This window comes from Lipotes vexillifer, unplaced genomic scaffold (assembly GCF_000442215.2).
Source record: "Lipotes vexillifer unplaced genomic scaffold, Lipotes_vexillifer_v1.1 scaffold751, whole genome shotgun sequence".
NCBI lineage: Eukaryota > Metazoa > Chordata > Mammalia > Artiodactyla > Lipotidae > Lipotes > Lipotes vexillifer.
In genome coordinates, this window is record NW_006799727.1 from 1,163,781 (window position 1) to 1,181,243 (window position 17,463).

A 17,463-nucleotide genomic window follows, 5' to 3' on the forward strand; every position below is an offset into this window, starting at 1 on the left:
GAGCCTGCGCGTCCGGAGCCTGTGCTCCACAACGGGAGAGGCCGCAACAGTGAGAGGCCCGCGTACTGCAAAAAACCCCCCGCAAAACCCCAAAAAACCCCTGAAGCTTAGGGAGTTTGATTTGACTCAGTTAGGAAGCCATGGTGTGAACACAGGGGTGTAATCAGAATCCCAACTTCCTTGAACTTTGTGCTCTGAACAGCTGCACCTCCAGTCTCAGCATTTTCTGGTTCTCACAGATGCCTGACGGTACTAATTACTGGGAAGTGGTCCCTTCCGCCCCTCCCCCATCACGTCCCGTCCCCTTTCATTCCGCCCCGCCCCCGCGGTTGGGGTCCAGGCCAAAGGACCGACGGGAAAACTACACTTCCCAGAGTGCACACCGACCGCAAGGGCCTTACTACCGGCCTCGGTTTCCCGCCGCCATTTTTGTGGAGTGAAAAGGCGGTGTGGCCTGTGATCATGGCGCTGTTCCCCGCCTTTGCGGGTGTTAGTGAGGAGCCTGAGAGCGGGAGCCCCAGGAAAGGTAAGCACACAAAAGGGATGGAGAAGGTACTTGGCGGGCTTAGGGCGGAGTTTCTCGGGCCCAGGTCTCGCCCTTGCCTTGGATTTGTTTATTCATTTGTATCCCAGAGTTCTCCGCGGTACTGCAAAGCCTTGTGGGAGGAGCAGCGGCACTCGTCCGGGTTTCTGGGCTAGAGTTGAAGAGTCCAAAAGGAGAAAGACAGACCAGGAGAGGCCTCGGAGCTGGGACTTCCATGTAATCATATTGTTGAGCCCCGTTTTCTTCCCCCAGCCTCAGTTACTTCACCTGTAAAATGGAAACAATGGTACTCCACATCTCGGGGAGACTCCTGATGCAAATGCTGGGTGTTCTTATTACAGCTGTTTTTCCTTCTCTGTTCTCCTTATTTCTGAATTGTTTATTGGGCTCATATCTTTTGGCAGACCAAGAGCTAGAGAATTAGGATCCAAAGGCTAATCAAACACAGTTTCTCTCCAGATGGGCACAGCTGCTGGGAATAAGAACTAACATTTATTTATTGCGGGTCGACTGTAGGTCAGGTAATGGCATTACATATTTTATTTAAGCCTTAAGCGTTCCCATATCTGCATTGTTAAAAGCTGTGGCACATAGTGAATTGTAATTTAAAGTGATTAATCCTAAATCATGCCCTTATGTGGCAGAGTCCAGCTGTGTCTGACACCTTTATCGTATCCTGTCGTAATTCCTACATTTCTTTTTTTGGTATACTTCTCATAATTGTGAGTAATTTCTTATATAATTTTGGTCATCCTTTACTAGACCGTAACATCCATGTAGTCAGAAACAGTGTTTTGTCTATTCATTGCAGCATCGTTAACCCCTAGCACAGGCCCAAAGTATAGTAGGTGTTCCATAAATATTAGCTGAATGGACATACCAATAGTAAGTACTTAACAAAAAAGTAACAGTACATACAAGGTGGGATGTTATAGATGACACAGGTGAACCAGAGGAATAATGACTTCTGTGGGGAGGTTCAAAGAAAGTATTATATAGGAGCTAACTTTGGAGATGGGTCTTCAAGAGGGTAGGATTTGGACAAAGAGATGGTGGAAGGGCATTCCAGGGCCTTCAAAGGCACGCACGAAGGAAAACACGAGACCTCTGCAAAAAACTGCAGTTAGTTCAATTTGTCTGGAAATGTAGAGGTGTAAGGAGGCACTTTGGGAAATATGGTTGGAACTGGTGATGAGGGATGGTACTGACTTGAATAACAGGCCAAGGATTAATCCTTTTATTTTGGGAAGGTGAAGTGGCAGGTTTACAGGGGAGTGTTGCTCTTGTCATTTATCTTAACCAGTATTTATTGGACATCTTCTGGGTACTCAGCATCGGGGTAATGATTGTAAAAGAGCTTTTTATTCTTTTTAAATTTATTTATTTTTGTTTTGTTTTTTTAATTTTTATTTTATATTGCAGTGTAGTTGATTTAAAATGTGTTAATTCCAGGTGTACAACAAGATGACTTAGTTATACGTATATCTATTCTTTTTCAGATTCTTTTCCCATATAGGTTATTACAGAGTATTGAGTAGAGTTCCCTGTGCTATACAGTAGGTCCTTGTTGATTATCCATTTTATATATAGTAATGTATATATGTTAATCCTGACCTCCTAATTTATTCCTCACCCCCCACCTTTCCGCTTTGGTAACCATAAGTTTGTTTTCTAAGTCTGTGAGTCTGTTTCTGGTTTGTAAATAAGTTCATCTGTATCATTTTTTAGATTCCCCATATAAGTGATAGCATATGGTGTTTGTCTTTCTCTTTCTCTGACTTCACTTACTGTGATAATCTCTAGGTCCATCCATGTTGTTGCAAATGGCATTATTTCACTCTTTTTTATGGTTGAGTAATATTCCATTGTATATATGCACCACATCTTCTTTATCCATTCATCTGTTGATGGACATTTAGGTTGCTTCCATGTGTTGGTTATTGTAAATAGCGCTGCAGTGAACACTGGGGTGCATGTATCTTTTCGAAATATGGTTTTCTCAGGGTATATGCCCAGTAGTGGAATTGCTGGGTCATATGGTAGTTCTATTTTTAGTTTTTTAAGGACCCTCCATACTGTTCTCCATAGTGGCTGGATCCGTTTTCATTCCCACCAGCAGTGTAGGAGGGTTCCCTTTTTCTCCACACCCTCTCCAGCACTTACTGTTTATAGACATTTTTTTTTTTTTTTTTGCGGTACGTGGGCCTCTCACTGTTGTGGCCTCTCCTGTTGCGGAGCACAGGCTCCGGACGCGCAGGCTCAGCGGCCATGGCTCACGGGCCTGGCCGCTCCGCGGCATGTGGGATCTTTCCGGACTGGGGCACGAACCCATGTCCCCTGCATCGGCAGGCGGACTCTCAACCACTTCGCCACCAGGGAAGCCCTGTTTATAGACTTTTTGATGATGACCATTCTGACCGGTGTGAGTTGATACCTCACTGTAGTTTTGATTTGCAATTCTCTAATAATTAGTGATGCTGAGCATCTTTTCATGTGCTTTTTGGTCATCTGTATGTCTTCTTCGGAGAAATGTCTATTTAGATTTTGTGCCCTTTTTTTCTTTTTTTTTTTGATTGGATTGTTTACTTTTTTGATATTGAGCTGTATCAATATGAGCTGTATGTATGAGCTGTTTGTATATTTTGGAGATGAATCCCTTGTCGGTCACATTGTTTGCAAATGTTTTCTCCCATTCTGTGGGTTGTCTTTTCGTTTTGTTTATGGTTCCCTTTGCTGCGCAAAAGCTTTTAAGTTTAATGAGGTCCCATTTGTTTATTTTTGTTTTTATTTTCATTACTCTAAGAGGTGGATCCAAAAAGATATTGCTGCAGTGTATATCAGAGAGTGTTCTGCCTGTGTTTTCCTCTAAGAGTTTTACAGCATCCGGTCTTACGTTTTAGGTCTTTAATCCAGTTTGGGTTTATTTTTGTGTATGCTGTTAGAGAATGTTAAGAGCTTTTTATAAAGTACTGTATTTTAAAAAATTTAAACACAACATTATTAGCCATAATGAAATTAACTATAATTCTTTAATATCATCTAATTGTCAGTTAATGTTCAAATTTCCAGAGTTGTTTCAAAAATGGCCTTTTACAGTTGGTTTCTTCAAGTCAGTATCCAAAGAAATCCAACACTGCATTTTGGATATGTCTCTTAGGTCTTTTTAAAAAATATAAAACAATTTCTCCCTCCCTTCTGTTTTCCCTTGTGATTTGTTGAGGAAACTGCATCATTTGTCCTATAGACATTTCCCACCAAATCCTTATGGTGTCATTTAACATGCTTCTCTACCCTAGCATTTCCTGTAAACTGGTAGTTAGATGTAGAGAGTTAATTAGATTCAGGTACAATTTTTTTAGTTGAAAATACCTCATTGGGTGTGCTCTACACTTGCTGTTGAGCTAAATCAGGAAGATGAGCTGTCCAGTTTTCTCTCTTTTAGTAGTAAGATTATCAGTGGATCCCTGGATGGCCTGATTCATCCATTATGAAGCTGCCCATCAGTCTTTCACCTAATGATTTTTGCAGCCATTTATGATTATTGCTTAGATCCACCATTTCATTGGGGTTACAAAATGGGTATTTTCCATTTTTAGCATTCCTCCTATATTTATTAGTATCAGTTATCCTATAAACAACTTTTTCTCAACACTGTTGGGATACCCCGAAATACAGTTCAGGCAGGAAGGACAGGATGAATACTTGGTTTGTTCCTTTTGTCAGTTTACAGAATAACAAGTTTGGGTCTTGGCAGCTTTTAGAGGTGACAAGCGAGGTGTTTCTCCCCCCACCCCCTTTAATTATGAACTCATGAATTTTTAACATACTTATATTTCAGTCCATTGCAAATACTATTTTCTAATGCTCAAATTGTCCCATTTTTGGCTAATGGGGCCTTGATCAAGTTGGGCCTGTGTCTTTTTAGCATAAACCCATTGTCTTTAATCACTTCCTTGCTTTCTGCCCTAAAAGCTGCTCAGAGCTCATCGCTTACATGTTTTATTATGGTCTGGAACTGACCGTTTCTTAAAGGAACCCTGGTTTCTTTTAGTGGAAAATGGTATGGGTATGTTAAAACCACAAATTGGATGTTGGGAGTACTCATGGCACTGGGTTGTCATTACTTCTAAACATTTTCAGTGGCCAGAACCGGCAAGAGAAAAATACATCATGACTTCATACTGATATTTCTAATCCAAGTTTAAGATTATGAGATTTTTAATTGATTTCTTTGATTTACTATTTATATTCATTTCCTCTTATGCTGAAAATATTAGTTCTTGGTGTTATTAGTCCAATTATAGATAGGTCCAAAATAGCAATAGTAATATGACTAATACTAAATAGTTCACTATTTCTTTATGGTTCTATTTGTCCTTAGGCTGTATCCCACAGCCCATGTGCTGTCAAATTACTGTGTTTTAAATTCACTGGAAATAATTCTCTGTGTGGTTTCATTACCAATTTGATATACAATTAGGTATATTTGTTTTTAATTTGGGGGGATTGTGTTTTTCTTCTTTTTGATTTGGTCCCGTTTTGTAATGTTGTGAAACATTTACATGGTTCTAAAGTTGAAAATACATATAACCCAGTTATTTTCGGAGAATAAACCTCCATCTCAATTCTCCAACTTTCCCCTACAGTTTAGAATTTTTATTAATCAATGATATCCTTCCGTTTTTTTCCTCCTTAACATGAGCAACTACATTTCTGTTCTGTTTCTTTTTTTAAATTTTTTGTTTTTTTATTAAAGTATAGTTAATTTACAATGTTTCAGATATGCAGCAAATTGATTCAGTTATACATACATATATGTATATATATACTTTTTCCGATTCTTTTCCATTATAGGTTATTACAAGATACTGAATATAGTGCCCTGTGCTATACAATAGGTCCTCATCGTTTCTCTATTTTATATATAGTAATGTATATCTGTTAATTCCAAGTCCCAAATTTATCTCTCCTCCCCCCTCCACTTCAGTTTCTTTTCTTTTTTTTTTTTTGCAGTACGCGGGCCTCTCACTGTTGTGGCCTCTCCCGTCACGGAGCACAGGCTCCGGACGTGCAGGCTCAGCGGCCGTGGCTCACGGGCCCAGCCGCTCCGCGGCATGTGGGATCCTCCCAGACCGGGGCACGAACCCGTGTCCCCTGCATCGGCAGGCGGACTCTCAACCACTGCGCCACCAGGGAAGCCCACACTTCTGTTTCTTAAGTGCATATTATTCTGCATTTTACCTAAAATCCCAGACATCACTCTACAGTGGAGTATAGAAGTCTTCCTCACTACTTTTGACTGGTCCACAGAGCTGCATAGTGTGGATGTCACATACTTTATTCTGTCAGTCCCTATTAAGGACATTTTGACTGTTTCTGGTCTTTTGCTGTTAAAAATAGAAGCACTGTACTTTTGTCCGTACACTATAAAATGTGATAAAAATGTAAGATGGTGTTAGTACTGGTGTGTGCAGAGTTTCAATTAAAAACAAAAACAAAAACAGAAACAAAAAACTGGACAGGAAAGATGAGCAATACCAAAGCAAGTGAGGGAGGCTCTGTTCGCCACTCTCTCGGTACTGTTAAGAGTCAGGCCAGGATTTAAGCAGGCATCATGCTCAGTAAGTGTTTTGGGGAGGCGAAATTCAGTAACGTTCATTCTGTCAACAAACAGGTATCCAGCGCCTCCCTTGTGTTAGGAGCAGCAGAAAGACCTCAGTGTGTGATCCCTCCAGTTCTCGAGCTTTTCTTTCTACACCATCAGATTTATTAGGCTTGTCTACTCTAAAACATTGTTGCTTGGGGGCTGAATATTCAGACAGAGTTGGGCTGGAAGATATGAGGCATATGAAGCAGGTTATTATTTATATTGGGGGAAGGAACTACACACATTGTCTTTTTACCTGAAACCTGCTCTTCTTCCTGTGTCCACATGTCAGAAAATGGCACCACCATTCTCCCAGGCCAAAACTTAGACACATACCTCAACTTCCTGTTCCCCCCATTCAATTCTTCATCCAGTCCTTCCAAATAACTCTTAAATTCGTTAGTTTCCCTCTATTCTCACGGCCACTGCATAATTTTCACCACGGTCATCCCCTGGATTATTACAGCGGCCTCCTAAATAGTCACTCCTTGAACCACTCTCCACACCATAGCCAGAATTTTAAAACTACTTATTTAAAAACAGTATGTGTCTCTGATATAAATCGTACCAGTGTTTTCTTAGGTCAGTCTCCCAAGACAATAGAAATAAAAACAAAACTAAACATACGGGACCTAATCAAACTTACAAACTTTTGAACAGCAAAGGAAACCATAAAACGAAAAGACAACCCACAGAATGGGAGAAAATATTTGCAAATGATGTGACCAACAAGGGCTTAATTTCCAAAATACACCAACAGCTCTTAAAACTCAACAGCAAAAAACCAAACAACCCAATTGAAAACTGGGCAGAAGACCTAAATAGACATTTCTCCAAAGAAGACATACAGATGGCTGATAGACACATGGAAAGATGCTCAACATTGCTAATCATTAGAGAAATGCAAATCAAAACTACAGTGAGGTACCACCTCACACTGGTCAGAATGGCCATCATTAAAAAGTGTACAAATAACAAATGCTGGAGAGAGTGTGGAGAAAAGGGAACCCTCTTATACTGTTGGTGGGAATGTAAGTTGGTGTAGCCACTGTGGGAAACAGTATGGAGGTTCCTCAGAAAACTAAAAATAGAACTATCATATGACCCAGCAATGTCACTCCTGGGCATATATCTGGACAAAACTGTAATTCAAAAAGATACATGCAACCCTGTGTTCATTGCAGCACCATTCACAGTAGCCAAGACATGGAAACAACCTAAATGTCCACCATAGATGAATGGATAAAGAAGATGTGGCACATATATACAATGGAATATTACTCAGCCATAAAAAAGAATGAAATAATACCATTTGCAACAACATGGATGTACCTAGAGATCATTGTACTAAATGAAGTAAGTCAGAAAAAGAAAGAGAAATACCATATGCTATCACTTATATGTAGAATCTAAAATATGGCACAGATGAACCGACCTACAAAACAGAAAGACAGTCATAGAGAACAGACTTGTGGTTGCCAGGGGAGGGGGGGGTGGGGGAGGGACGGACTGGGAGTTTGGGGTTCGTAGATACAAACTATTGTATATAAAATGGATAAACAACAGGGTCCTACTGTATAGCCCAGGGAACTATATTCAATATCCTGGGAAAAACCATAATGGAAAAGAATATAAAAAGGAATATGTATATAGCTGAGTCACTTTGCTGTACAGCAGAGATGGGCACAACATTGTAAATCAACTATACTTCAATAAAAAAATTAAAAAGACCACTATGTGCCATTCACTGGTCTGAATGCTTTACAAATACATATTAAGTCACCGAATCCTCATAACAACCCTATGAAGTTGGTATTATTGTCAGCATTTTTAGGGAGGAGGAAACAGGCACAGAAGCAGGATTTGAGCTCAAGCAATCTAGCTTCAAAATGTGTGTGCTTAGGGCTTCCCTGGTGGCGCAGTGCTTGAGAGTCCGCCTGCCGATGCAGGAGACGCGGGTTCGTGCCCCGTTTCGGGAGGATCCCACATGCCGCGGAGCGGCTGGGCCCGTGGGCCATGGCCGCTGGGCCTGCGCGTCCGGAGCCTGTGCTCCGCAAATGGGAGAGGCCACAGCGGTGAGAGGCCCGCATAACGCAAGAAAAAAAAAAAAAAAAAAAATGTGTGTGCTTAAACACTACTCTTTGCTGCTGATCTTTTGAACCCTAGGCCTGATTTTGTCACCCTTGCCACAAACTCAAGCATTTCCCCATTGCTCTTAGGGTAAACACAAACTCTGATAGGGTTTTTTAGGCCCCTGAACCTCTCCGGCTTCATTTTGCCCGCCCCCGCCCGCTCACTCCCAGTGGTCCAGCCATAGCAGCTCCCTCCTGTTTCCCAGAGAGTCATGCTTTCTCACTCTCGGGCCTTTGTATAAGCCATTTCCCCTGCCTAGATGCTTCCTAGGAGCATATTTGCCTACTTTTTTCCTCATCCTTTAGGTCTTATTGAGCTGTTCTCCCAGGCAGCTTTCTCTGATCCATACCTAGTTTGGACTAGGGAACCCAGCTGTGTGCTCTCATTATACCCTGTAACTTTTCTTTATCTTGGCTGTTGTCTAATTGCATGTAAATGACTGCCAGTGTGTCTGCTCCCTGAGGGCTATCCTGGGTTTGTCCATGCCTGGCTCTCAGGGAAAAGGTGCTGGATGAAAGGAGAAGACTTGGAGAGATTAGGTTTTTTGTTCCGAGTTGCACAACTAATGAACTTTAAAGCCAGTGTTTGAACGCAGGTCCTTCTGACACTGGAAATTGTATTATAAACCACACTGTGATATTGGAACGTTGGGGTTTGGTTGTTTAAACATTACCTTTGGGATCCCTGGGTCTCTTCAAATTGTAGCTTAACTCTGTGGAAAGGCTGACTTTGCTTAGATTCTCTGTACTCACCGTCTTAAATGCAGTTTAGTCATGTTTGCCAGTGCTGTTTGTACGAATGCTTGTGCTCTCAGATTCTGTCAGGAATCAAGTGTTTCCATCAAAACAAAGAGCTTGGCTCATTCTTTTTAAAGGAATAACCCCCTTTCCTAATATATATGCTATAGAGCCCTAGAAATGTCTTTTGAATTATCACTGAAGGGGTGGTGCTTGCCTCTGAGTTCACGTAAACTCATAATCAGTGCTATTTTGTTATACAGGTTTCCCCCACTATCTGAAGGTAGAGCAGCGTTCCGATGAAACCTGTCCTAAGCTGAAATGGTGTACAGTGAAGAAACAGTTACTTCAGGACACATCTTGCTAATGGATGCACAAAGTAAATAAGGATAAAGCACAGATACTCGCAGACATAGTTCAAAGCTATGGTGGCTTGATGCTGAGCTCCTTCCTGGGGAAGGAGCTTGGTGAGGCCACTGTTGCTGCTTGGGGTGCTCACTGCCTCTCTGAAGGCTCGCTGCAAAACAAACACTGAAGGCTACTTTTGCTTTTCGCCTTTTTTTTTTTTTTTTTTTTTTTTTGGTAAAAGCTAAAATCCTCCTCGGATTTTGGCTAGTGAAAATAGGTACTAGTTGAAGGTCTTTCATAAAAGGAAAGTGCCATAAAGTGAACTTTGGAAAAGCAGGGGAAAGCCTAATACAATGGGGAATGGGTGTAGAACAAGGATATTTTATCCACTTGTTCAAAATTTGTTTTTATTTTTTTAACTTTTTAATTTTTAAAATAATTATTTATTTTTGGCTGTGTTGGGTCTTCGTTACTGTGCGCGGGCTTTCTCTAGTTGTGGTGAGTGGGGGCTACTCTTCGTTGTGGTGCACGGGCTTCTCATTGCGGTGGCTTCTCTTGTTGCGAAGCACGGGCTCTAGGTGCGCGGGCTTCAGTAGTTGTGGCACGCGGGCTCAGTAGTTGTGGCTCGTGAGCTCTAGAGCACAGGCTCAGTAGCTGTGGCGCAGACTTTGTTGCTCCGCGGCATGTGGGATCTTCCCGGACCAGGGATCTAACCCGTGTTCCCTGCATTGGCAGGTGGATTCTTAACCACTCTGCAACCAGGCAAGTCCCCAAAATTTGTTTTTGTTTTTGTTTTTGTTTGCGGTACACGGGCCTCTCACTGTTGTGGCCGCTCCCGTTGCGGAGCACAGGCTCCGGACGCGCAGGCTCAGCGGCCATGGCTCACGGGCCCAGCCGCTCCGCGGCATGCGGGATCCTCCCAGACCAGGGCACAAACCCGTGTCCCCTGCATCGGCAGGCGGACTCCCAACCACTGTGCCGCCAGGGAAGCCCCAATGGCATGCTTTTAACAATCAAATTTTTTCAGTTCTGTAAATTAGGTGCTGGGGGTACAGGGATGCAGAGATATGATTCAGATCCTCATTCACTTTACTTATTCAACAAATATTTATTGACTCCAGTTACTTTGTACCAAGGCACTGTGCTAGGAGTTGGGAATACAGGAGTGAATAGTCATGGCTCCTGCCCTCATGTTTCTTTTGGTTTGGAAATAAGGGAGTGGGAGTGGAGGTAAGCTGGAAACTTGGTTGCACGAGTTGTAAACCAGTTGGTATATTTGTTTGGCTGGAAGAATATTTTTGTCGTTTTCTTTTTTTCTGTTGTCACTCTCGATAGTGTCATAGTAATCATTACTCACCTGGTCCCTGTACGGATTTGAGTTGTTGGCCTTTGGCTTAGAATATGATGGGAAGACTTGACATGCAGGTAATGAGATTACAATGTGAAAATTGCTGTCGTAGCCCCCTGTACCGATTGCAGGGAGACTTAGGAAAAGCAACTCCTTAGTTGAGGTGGTGAAGAGTTAGCACCATGGCATGGTTAGAGAGGGCTGGATGGAGGATCCCAGATCCAGGTTCAGATGTGTGTGTGACTTAACTTCTTTGAGCCTCTGGCTATTGATCTGTAAATGAGGGAAGGGTATCCAGGCTGTGCTCCACTGAGCCTTTGTGGACCTGCTCCCTCCCTGTGAGCCCCCAGCAAGGGTATCCTGCTTTTTCTGTTCTGCATTTTGAACTTCTCTGAAAGATTGTGCTTGAACAGTGAGTTCCTTGGCTAAGAAAGTTTGAAAATCTGTGGACTAGGTGATCTCCCAAAATTTTCTAGGCCTAACACCCAATGATTATTACTTTAATATTCCGCACATGGTTACTGCTAATATGATAGCCTCCCTCCTCCCGCCCCCCAAAAAGCAGCAGCAACTTCTTATCAGGTAAAAATACCTTTTGTTCCTATAAAAGGTCATTTGATTGAGATGAAGGTCACTCAGAGGGTCAGTGATGATCTGAGTTCAAAACCCAAGAGTTTTAGTTCTTTATAAACTACTTTTTTTCCCTCCCCACAGTGGTCCCATATGGCAAAGTTAAATGCATCCTTTAAAAGCTTTTTTTTGTACCTTCTGAAGGACTTTGGAGAGCTACACACTTTGTTGTTTTAACGTATCTATTTCTTTACATTTCCTCCAAGCTCTCCTCACTATCCAGATATTTATGTAAAAATATAATGGACTTCTTTGAGAGCATCTCTCCTTGCATATTGTTTGTTCCATTTTTTCCCACTTTTCCTTTGCTCATGATAGAATCCAATTATTGTGAAAATAATTGTGATCTCAGGGAGCAACAGGAGCTATTTTCACATACCTCCTGCCAGGAATTAGGCCCAAGGGAAGGGAACCCCACAGAAGGAAAAAGGAGACAATAGAAGAAAGACTGCATGAAGAATTCTTTTAACTCTTACTAAGTATGACCTTAAAAATTACCTGATCCCTTTGAGCCTTAGTTTCCTCTTCTGTACAATGAAAATTGTAGTACCTCCTATAGAGGGTTGTTGTGAGGATTAAAAGATGTAAATTAAGTGCTTAACCTGTTGCTTGGCCTACAGTAAAGCCCTTCATAAGCTAGACTCCCTCTCTTCTTTCCCTTTTTCCTCTGCTTTTCAATGTACCTTTTCTCTTTAGGACCTTTCCTTCCTTCCTTCATCCCCTCTTTTCCACAAATATTTATTAAACTCCTACTGATGTATGCCAGGCATTGCTCTCAGTGCTAGGGATACAGCAGTGAATAAAATAAGGTACTGTATCATGGAGCATACATTCCGATATCCCCTCTTCACTAAGATGCAGTTACCACCAGGGACTAGAATACAGAATATATAAAGAACTCTTACAACTCAATAATAAAAAGACAACCCAGTTAAAAAATGGGGAAAAGATTTGAATAACTATTTCTATTGAAATATGAAGGGCCAACAAACAAACACATGAAAAGATTCTCAACATCATTAGTCACCTGGGAAATGGAAATCAGAACCACAGTGAGAAAACAGCATACCCAGTAGGATGACTGTAATCTAAAAGACAGGGAGTAACAACCTGTCAGTGATGTGGAGAAATTGGAATCCTCATACCTTGTTAATGGGAGTATAAAATAGTGCAGCCAGTTAGGAAAACAATCTGACAGTTTCTCAAAATGCTGAACATGAGTTACCATATGACCCAGCAATTCTGCTCCTAGATATCTGCCCAAGATAACTGAAAACATATGTCCATATAAAAACTTGTACCTGGATGTTCATAGCAACATTATTTATAATAGCCAAAAGTGGAAGCAACCCAAGTGTCCCTCAACTGTTAAAGGATAAAATGTGGTATAGTCATAAAATGGAATTATTATTCAGCAATAAAAACGAATGGAGTACTGATACATGATACAGCATGGATGAACCTTGAAAACATTATGCCAAGCAAAAGAAGCCAGTTACAAAAGACCATACATTGTATGATCTTGTTTATATTAAATGTCCAAAATAGGCAGATCTATGGAGAGAGAAAGTAGATTCGTGGTTGCCTAGGGCTGGTTGTGGGAGTCGGAGGGCAGGAGGTGGGTGATGGGGAGTTGCTGCTAATAGGTCTGGGGTTTCTTTTGGGGATGATGAAAATGTTCTAAAATTATCTTACAGTGGCAGTTGCACAATTCTAAATATACTAAAAACCACTGACTTGTCCACTTTAAATTGGTGAACCTTGTATATAATCTATATCCCAGTACAACTGTTAAAAAATGTAATTAACCCTTCTCTCTTCTAACTTCAACCATTTTGTGGGTCCTTTCTCCCGAGCATGTGATTATGCTGTGACCTCCCATCCTAAAACAAAGCAGGACAAAATACACACCCCACCATGGGCCCCCTTGCTGCCACCATTCTTTTTCTTTCCTTCACAGCCAAGACTCCTAAAAGTTAGAAAATAAGTAATTTAGAAATAGTTCATCATAGAAGAGTTAGAAATTAATGGATAAGCAGAAAAAAGAAAAATTTTGGACATTTAACCTCATTGCCCAGAGATAATCATTATTAACATCTTATATAATTTTAGCATTAATTTAAAAAGTTGACACCTTCTGTCTTTATTTTCACAGAGTACTATTAGAAGGAAAAGCTTATGTTAAGTTACTATACTAAGAACATTGGAATTTTTTTTTAAAGAAAAATATCTGAATCTTCTGGAATAATGTTAAGCCTGGTGGGTTTCTATGCATGATTTGATTTTTTTTTAACTTTTCAGAATTGTTTAAATCAAATTTGGGGTCATTAAAACCTAATGCTTTGGAAGCGTTCATGCTCATTAGAGTGTGGATGGAATACGTAAAGCCTTGTTGTATTTTAGGCCATGCTTATTACATGGCTTTTGCTTAAGCTACAGCCTGATATCACAAGAGGATTTCAGTTTTAAATACTTTAGAGTGTGTTAAAGCCCTATGCCCTATGAAATAACAATTTCATTATTTCCCTTCAGCTTCTGTGGACTGTTCAAAATGTCTGGCTGACGTCGGCTGTGAATTAAGATGTCAGCTGGTAAGATGGATTTCCTGCTTTAGAAATCCAATTGAGCTAATTTCATTGATCTTTTCTCCTTTTTGCCCATGTGCAGAATTAGACTGGCTGAGCAACCCAAGCTTTTGTGTTGGAACCATAACATCTCTGAGCCAACAAACTGAAGAGGTCACAGCCTTTGTTTCTGAAGAGTCGCTACTGACCAGGTAGTTTTTTTGATAGGTGGATTTTTAGTCTTTGTCAGTGTACCATCTATAGCTTAGTTTGAATGATGCTCCAGAGAAAACCCTGTGATGAAAGAGTTAAGTAAAACTCTTCCTTTTACCTGATGTAATGAGGTAATCTTTGACTATTTTCCCTTATCTCACTCTTAACAGATTTATCCTTTTTTTCCCTTTCCATTGGAGTGGCAAGTACCTGACACAGTTACTGCCAGTAATTAGGCCACAAGGGAAATGGCATCATTGTGATTCTTAAGTAACTTTATTAACCTCATTAGTAACCTTTAGAATATTGTAATTCAGATATTTCTTTAGTTGCATAAAGATATAAGTTGCATGCAAAAATAGAAGGATAGGATAAAACCTCATGAAAACTTTGGGGAAAGTAAAATGGCACACATCTGTACCCAGCTTTGAAAGAATTTTGTTATAGATCACTGGATTGAGAAATGAGCTCTCTCACAAATGTAGGCCAAATGGTCTCATTAATATGATGTACTCTAAAAGTGTAGGAAGCTTTTAGAAATTGAGAATAGTTAATGCATGAGAGGGAGTAATGAGGAAGATCTCGTTATAACTTTAAAAAACAAGGACCAGAGTTAAACCTTTTTTTTTTTGGCATTAAGGATATGCTGGCATAATCTGTAAGACTGAAAATAAACCTTTTATAGCATTAAAACATACTGTATTTGAGAAAATAACTGGTAGATTAATTTAAAAATATACAGCTATGAAAATATAGGTTTACAAGCTTAGAAATCTTAGAAAGATTAGAATTTCTTCGGCTGATGTTATTTTAGGTCCAACTCTTAAATCTTTAAGGTGAGTTGCAATCCAGGAAGGTACTGTATAATGTATGGGCACATAGTAAGTCTGTGTGGGCATTTATAGAATTTCCTTTTGCATATTTGTTTATTTGTATACTTATTTAAATATTATTTCCCTAATTCTCTTTTGAAAATAATTCTAATGTTGCTTTTCCCAAACAGGAGTCCTCTGAATTCACAGCCTTCAGATGAAAGTGACACTAACAAAAAGCCCAAACAAACAAGCAGAAAAAAGAAGAAAGAGAAAAAGAAGAAAAGGAAGCATCAGCACCACAAGAAAACCAAGAGAAAACGTGGGCAGTCAAGTAGCAGTGGATCTGAGTCATATACTGATTCTGAAAAGGACATATCTTCCAGAAGCATCAGAAGCAGTAAAAAGGAATCAGAGAAACCGAAGTAGGTTTTCTATTCTCAGATACCTATGATTTTTCAAATCTTGACTTTTTCTCCCTTGATCGTTGCCACAAGTTAGACATCTGAATGATTATTTAGCCACTCAATCAAAATGGAGTCAATAAATACCTCAGTAAAGTGGGAAAAAAACAAAAAGAGCTCTATCATTAGGTCAACATAAGAAAAGAAAACTTTCATTTAAAAAAAAAGTAGGGCCATGATTTTATTTGAGAAATATTATTTAGACACAGTAATGATTGTGTCAAAATCTGATTCAGACAGAAAGTCTACAGGATTTCTGAAAGATGGCAGATGTGCCTTACAGTGGGCATATGAACCAGGTCACTACTTAGCTTTACACGCTTTTGTAACGAGTAAGAAAAATGTCTTCATTCTCTTTCTTGATATGTCTTCCTTTCAGTCACTCACATCAGAACCCCTGTGTGCATAACACACACACACACACACACACACACACACACACAAGGTTAATATAGCACTTAAAAATAATCATTGCTTTTGTCCTTATTTCACATTTGTTTAGAACCACTGTGTTAAAGGTATAGAATGGCTCATGACCACAGTATTTCCTTTCCTTGGGGACCTTTTTTCTCCCCGTGTTTCGCTCTGCTGTCTACGCTGAGCATAGTGTTCCAGGTGTTCTACAGGTTGACCCCAGAGCAGGTGCTTTTCCTCTCTGCTTAATCTAACTTCCTCTCACATAGGGAGGCACTTTTCCCATGCGTGAGACAGGTGGTTATGTGGTGAAACTACTTGAATTATTATTCCTCATTTAACTTTTTTTCTTTTCTTTGTTCATGTGGTCTAGAAGAGAGAAAATTTAAGTCCTGTCCAAGGCATACTTGAAAAAATTTAGTGCTGTTAAGACTTTTGCGACTCTTCAGGGATTATTTGCTCTTGTGGTGTACTTAGAAGTCCCATTGATGTCCGTGAGAGCTCTGGTCCGAGTGAGTCTGGAATCCGGCCCGTAGTCTCCAGAGAGGCAGACACCGTAGTCTTCTGGGACCCTTTTGTCAGCAGATCAGTGTTGGAGAATGCCGCAGTTCTCTGTGGCTCAGAGGACCCAGATTTATTTAGCCTTCTCTGTGTCTCAGGTGCTATCCCTGTAACCCTAGAGGAGGAAGGAATAAAGGAGTCTAGCAGCAAGGTTTCAAACTTGGCTGAATTTCTGTGGGCGGGAACCACCCCACCTTGCTTGCCTTTGAGTCCCCCCCAGCGGTTGGCACTGGGCCTGATGTGGAGTAAACGCTCAAGTACGTTTTTGTTACATGAATGAATGGATGAATATACCATTGATATTGCTGCTTTTTTAGTATGTCTTCAAAGCAAAATACATTAATTGCTGTGTGTTCTGAAGACTCATCTTTAACTATCTTTTTTATGGCTGAGGAAAATGAGTTTTAAAGGATTTCCGGAAACTGTATGGGAACGACCATAAGAACTTGAAAGATAGTTATTTTCAGCCTGTGTTTAACCACATCAGAGGTGATCTTTACAGCCTCTTGATAGTTTTATGATCCAGACAGCGTTTTTAAGTCTGTTGATATTTTGTAGAAGATCCCCATTAAGATCAGAGTGGATTGTTCTTGTCTTTGTCTTTTACTTTCTCACTACTCACTTCTGCAGTCTGTTCCTGGGACGGTGACCTGGAAGAATCGTTTGTTTCTGTACAGACAGGGAGTAAGATATAAGATATTACTGAGTTGTGAGAGTCTTTCCGTGATGTCAGGAAAGCGGCCTGGAGGGAGGGGTGGGTTGCATACCATATAGGACTCTATTTCAGGGTGATCGAGGGACAGCTTCCCCAGAGGTCACAGCTTATAACTGACCTTTGTCTCCTAGGATGAGCTCTTCTTCACCTTCAGGGGGAGGCGCATCCTTCCTCTTACACAGCCTAGACCACAGCCTGCTTCCTGACCGCAGTACCCAGTAGGGGAGGAATGAGGGCTTGTCGCTCCCCAGGGGTGGTCGGCAGCCTGGCCCTTTCCGCCCCCTCTCCGCACTGGCTTTCCATTTCTTTCTGGAATGCACCGATCTCTTTCTC

General features: G+C 40.8%; 1 protein-coding gene across 1 annotated transcript in view; it reads left to right on the top strand.

Annotated features, from left to right (window-relative positions):
• The first annotated feature begins 446 nt into the window (after nucleotides 1–446).
• The window catches only part of NRDE2 (NRDE-2, necessary for RNA interference, domain containing), a 44,722-nt gene continuing 27,705 nt past the window's right edge, over nucleotides 447–17,463 (top strand). The window contains exons 1-3 of the mRNA XM_007471889.1: nucleotides 447–526; nucleotides 14,055–14,163; nucleotides 15,168–15,401. Coding sequence (XP_007471951.1) covers nucleotides 463–526; nucleotides 14,055–14,163; nucleotides 15,168–15,401 — 407 coding nt within the window. The 5' untranslated portion in view covers nucleotides 447–462. The remainder of the gene's footprint in view (nucleotides 527–14,054; nucleotides 14,164–15,167; nucleotides 15,402–17,463) is intronic.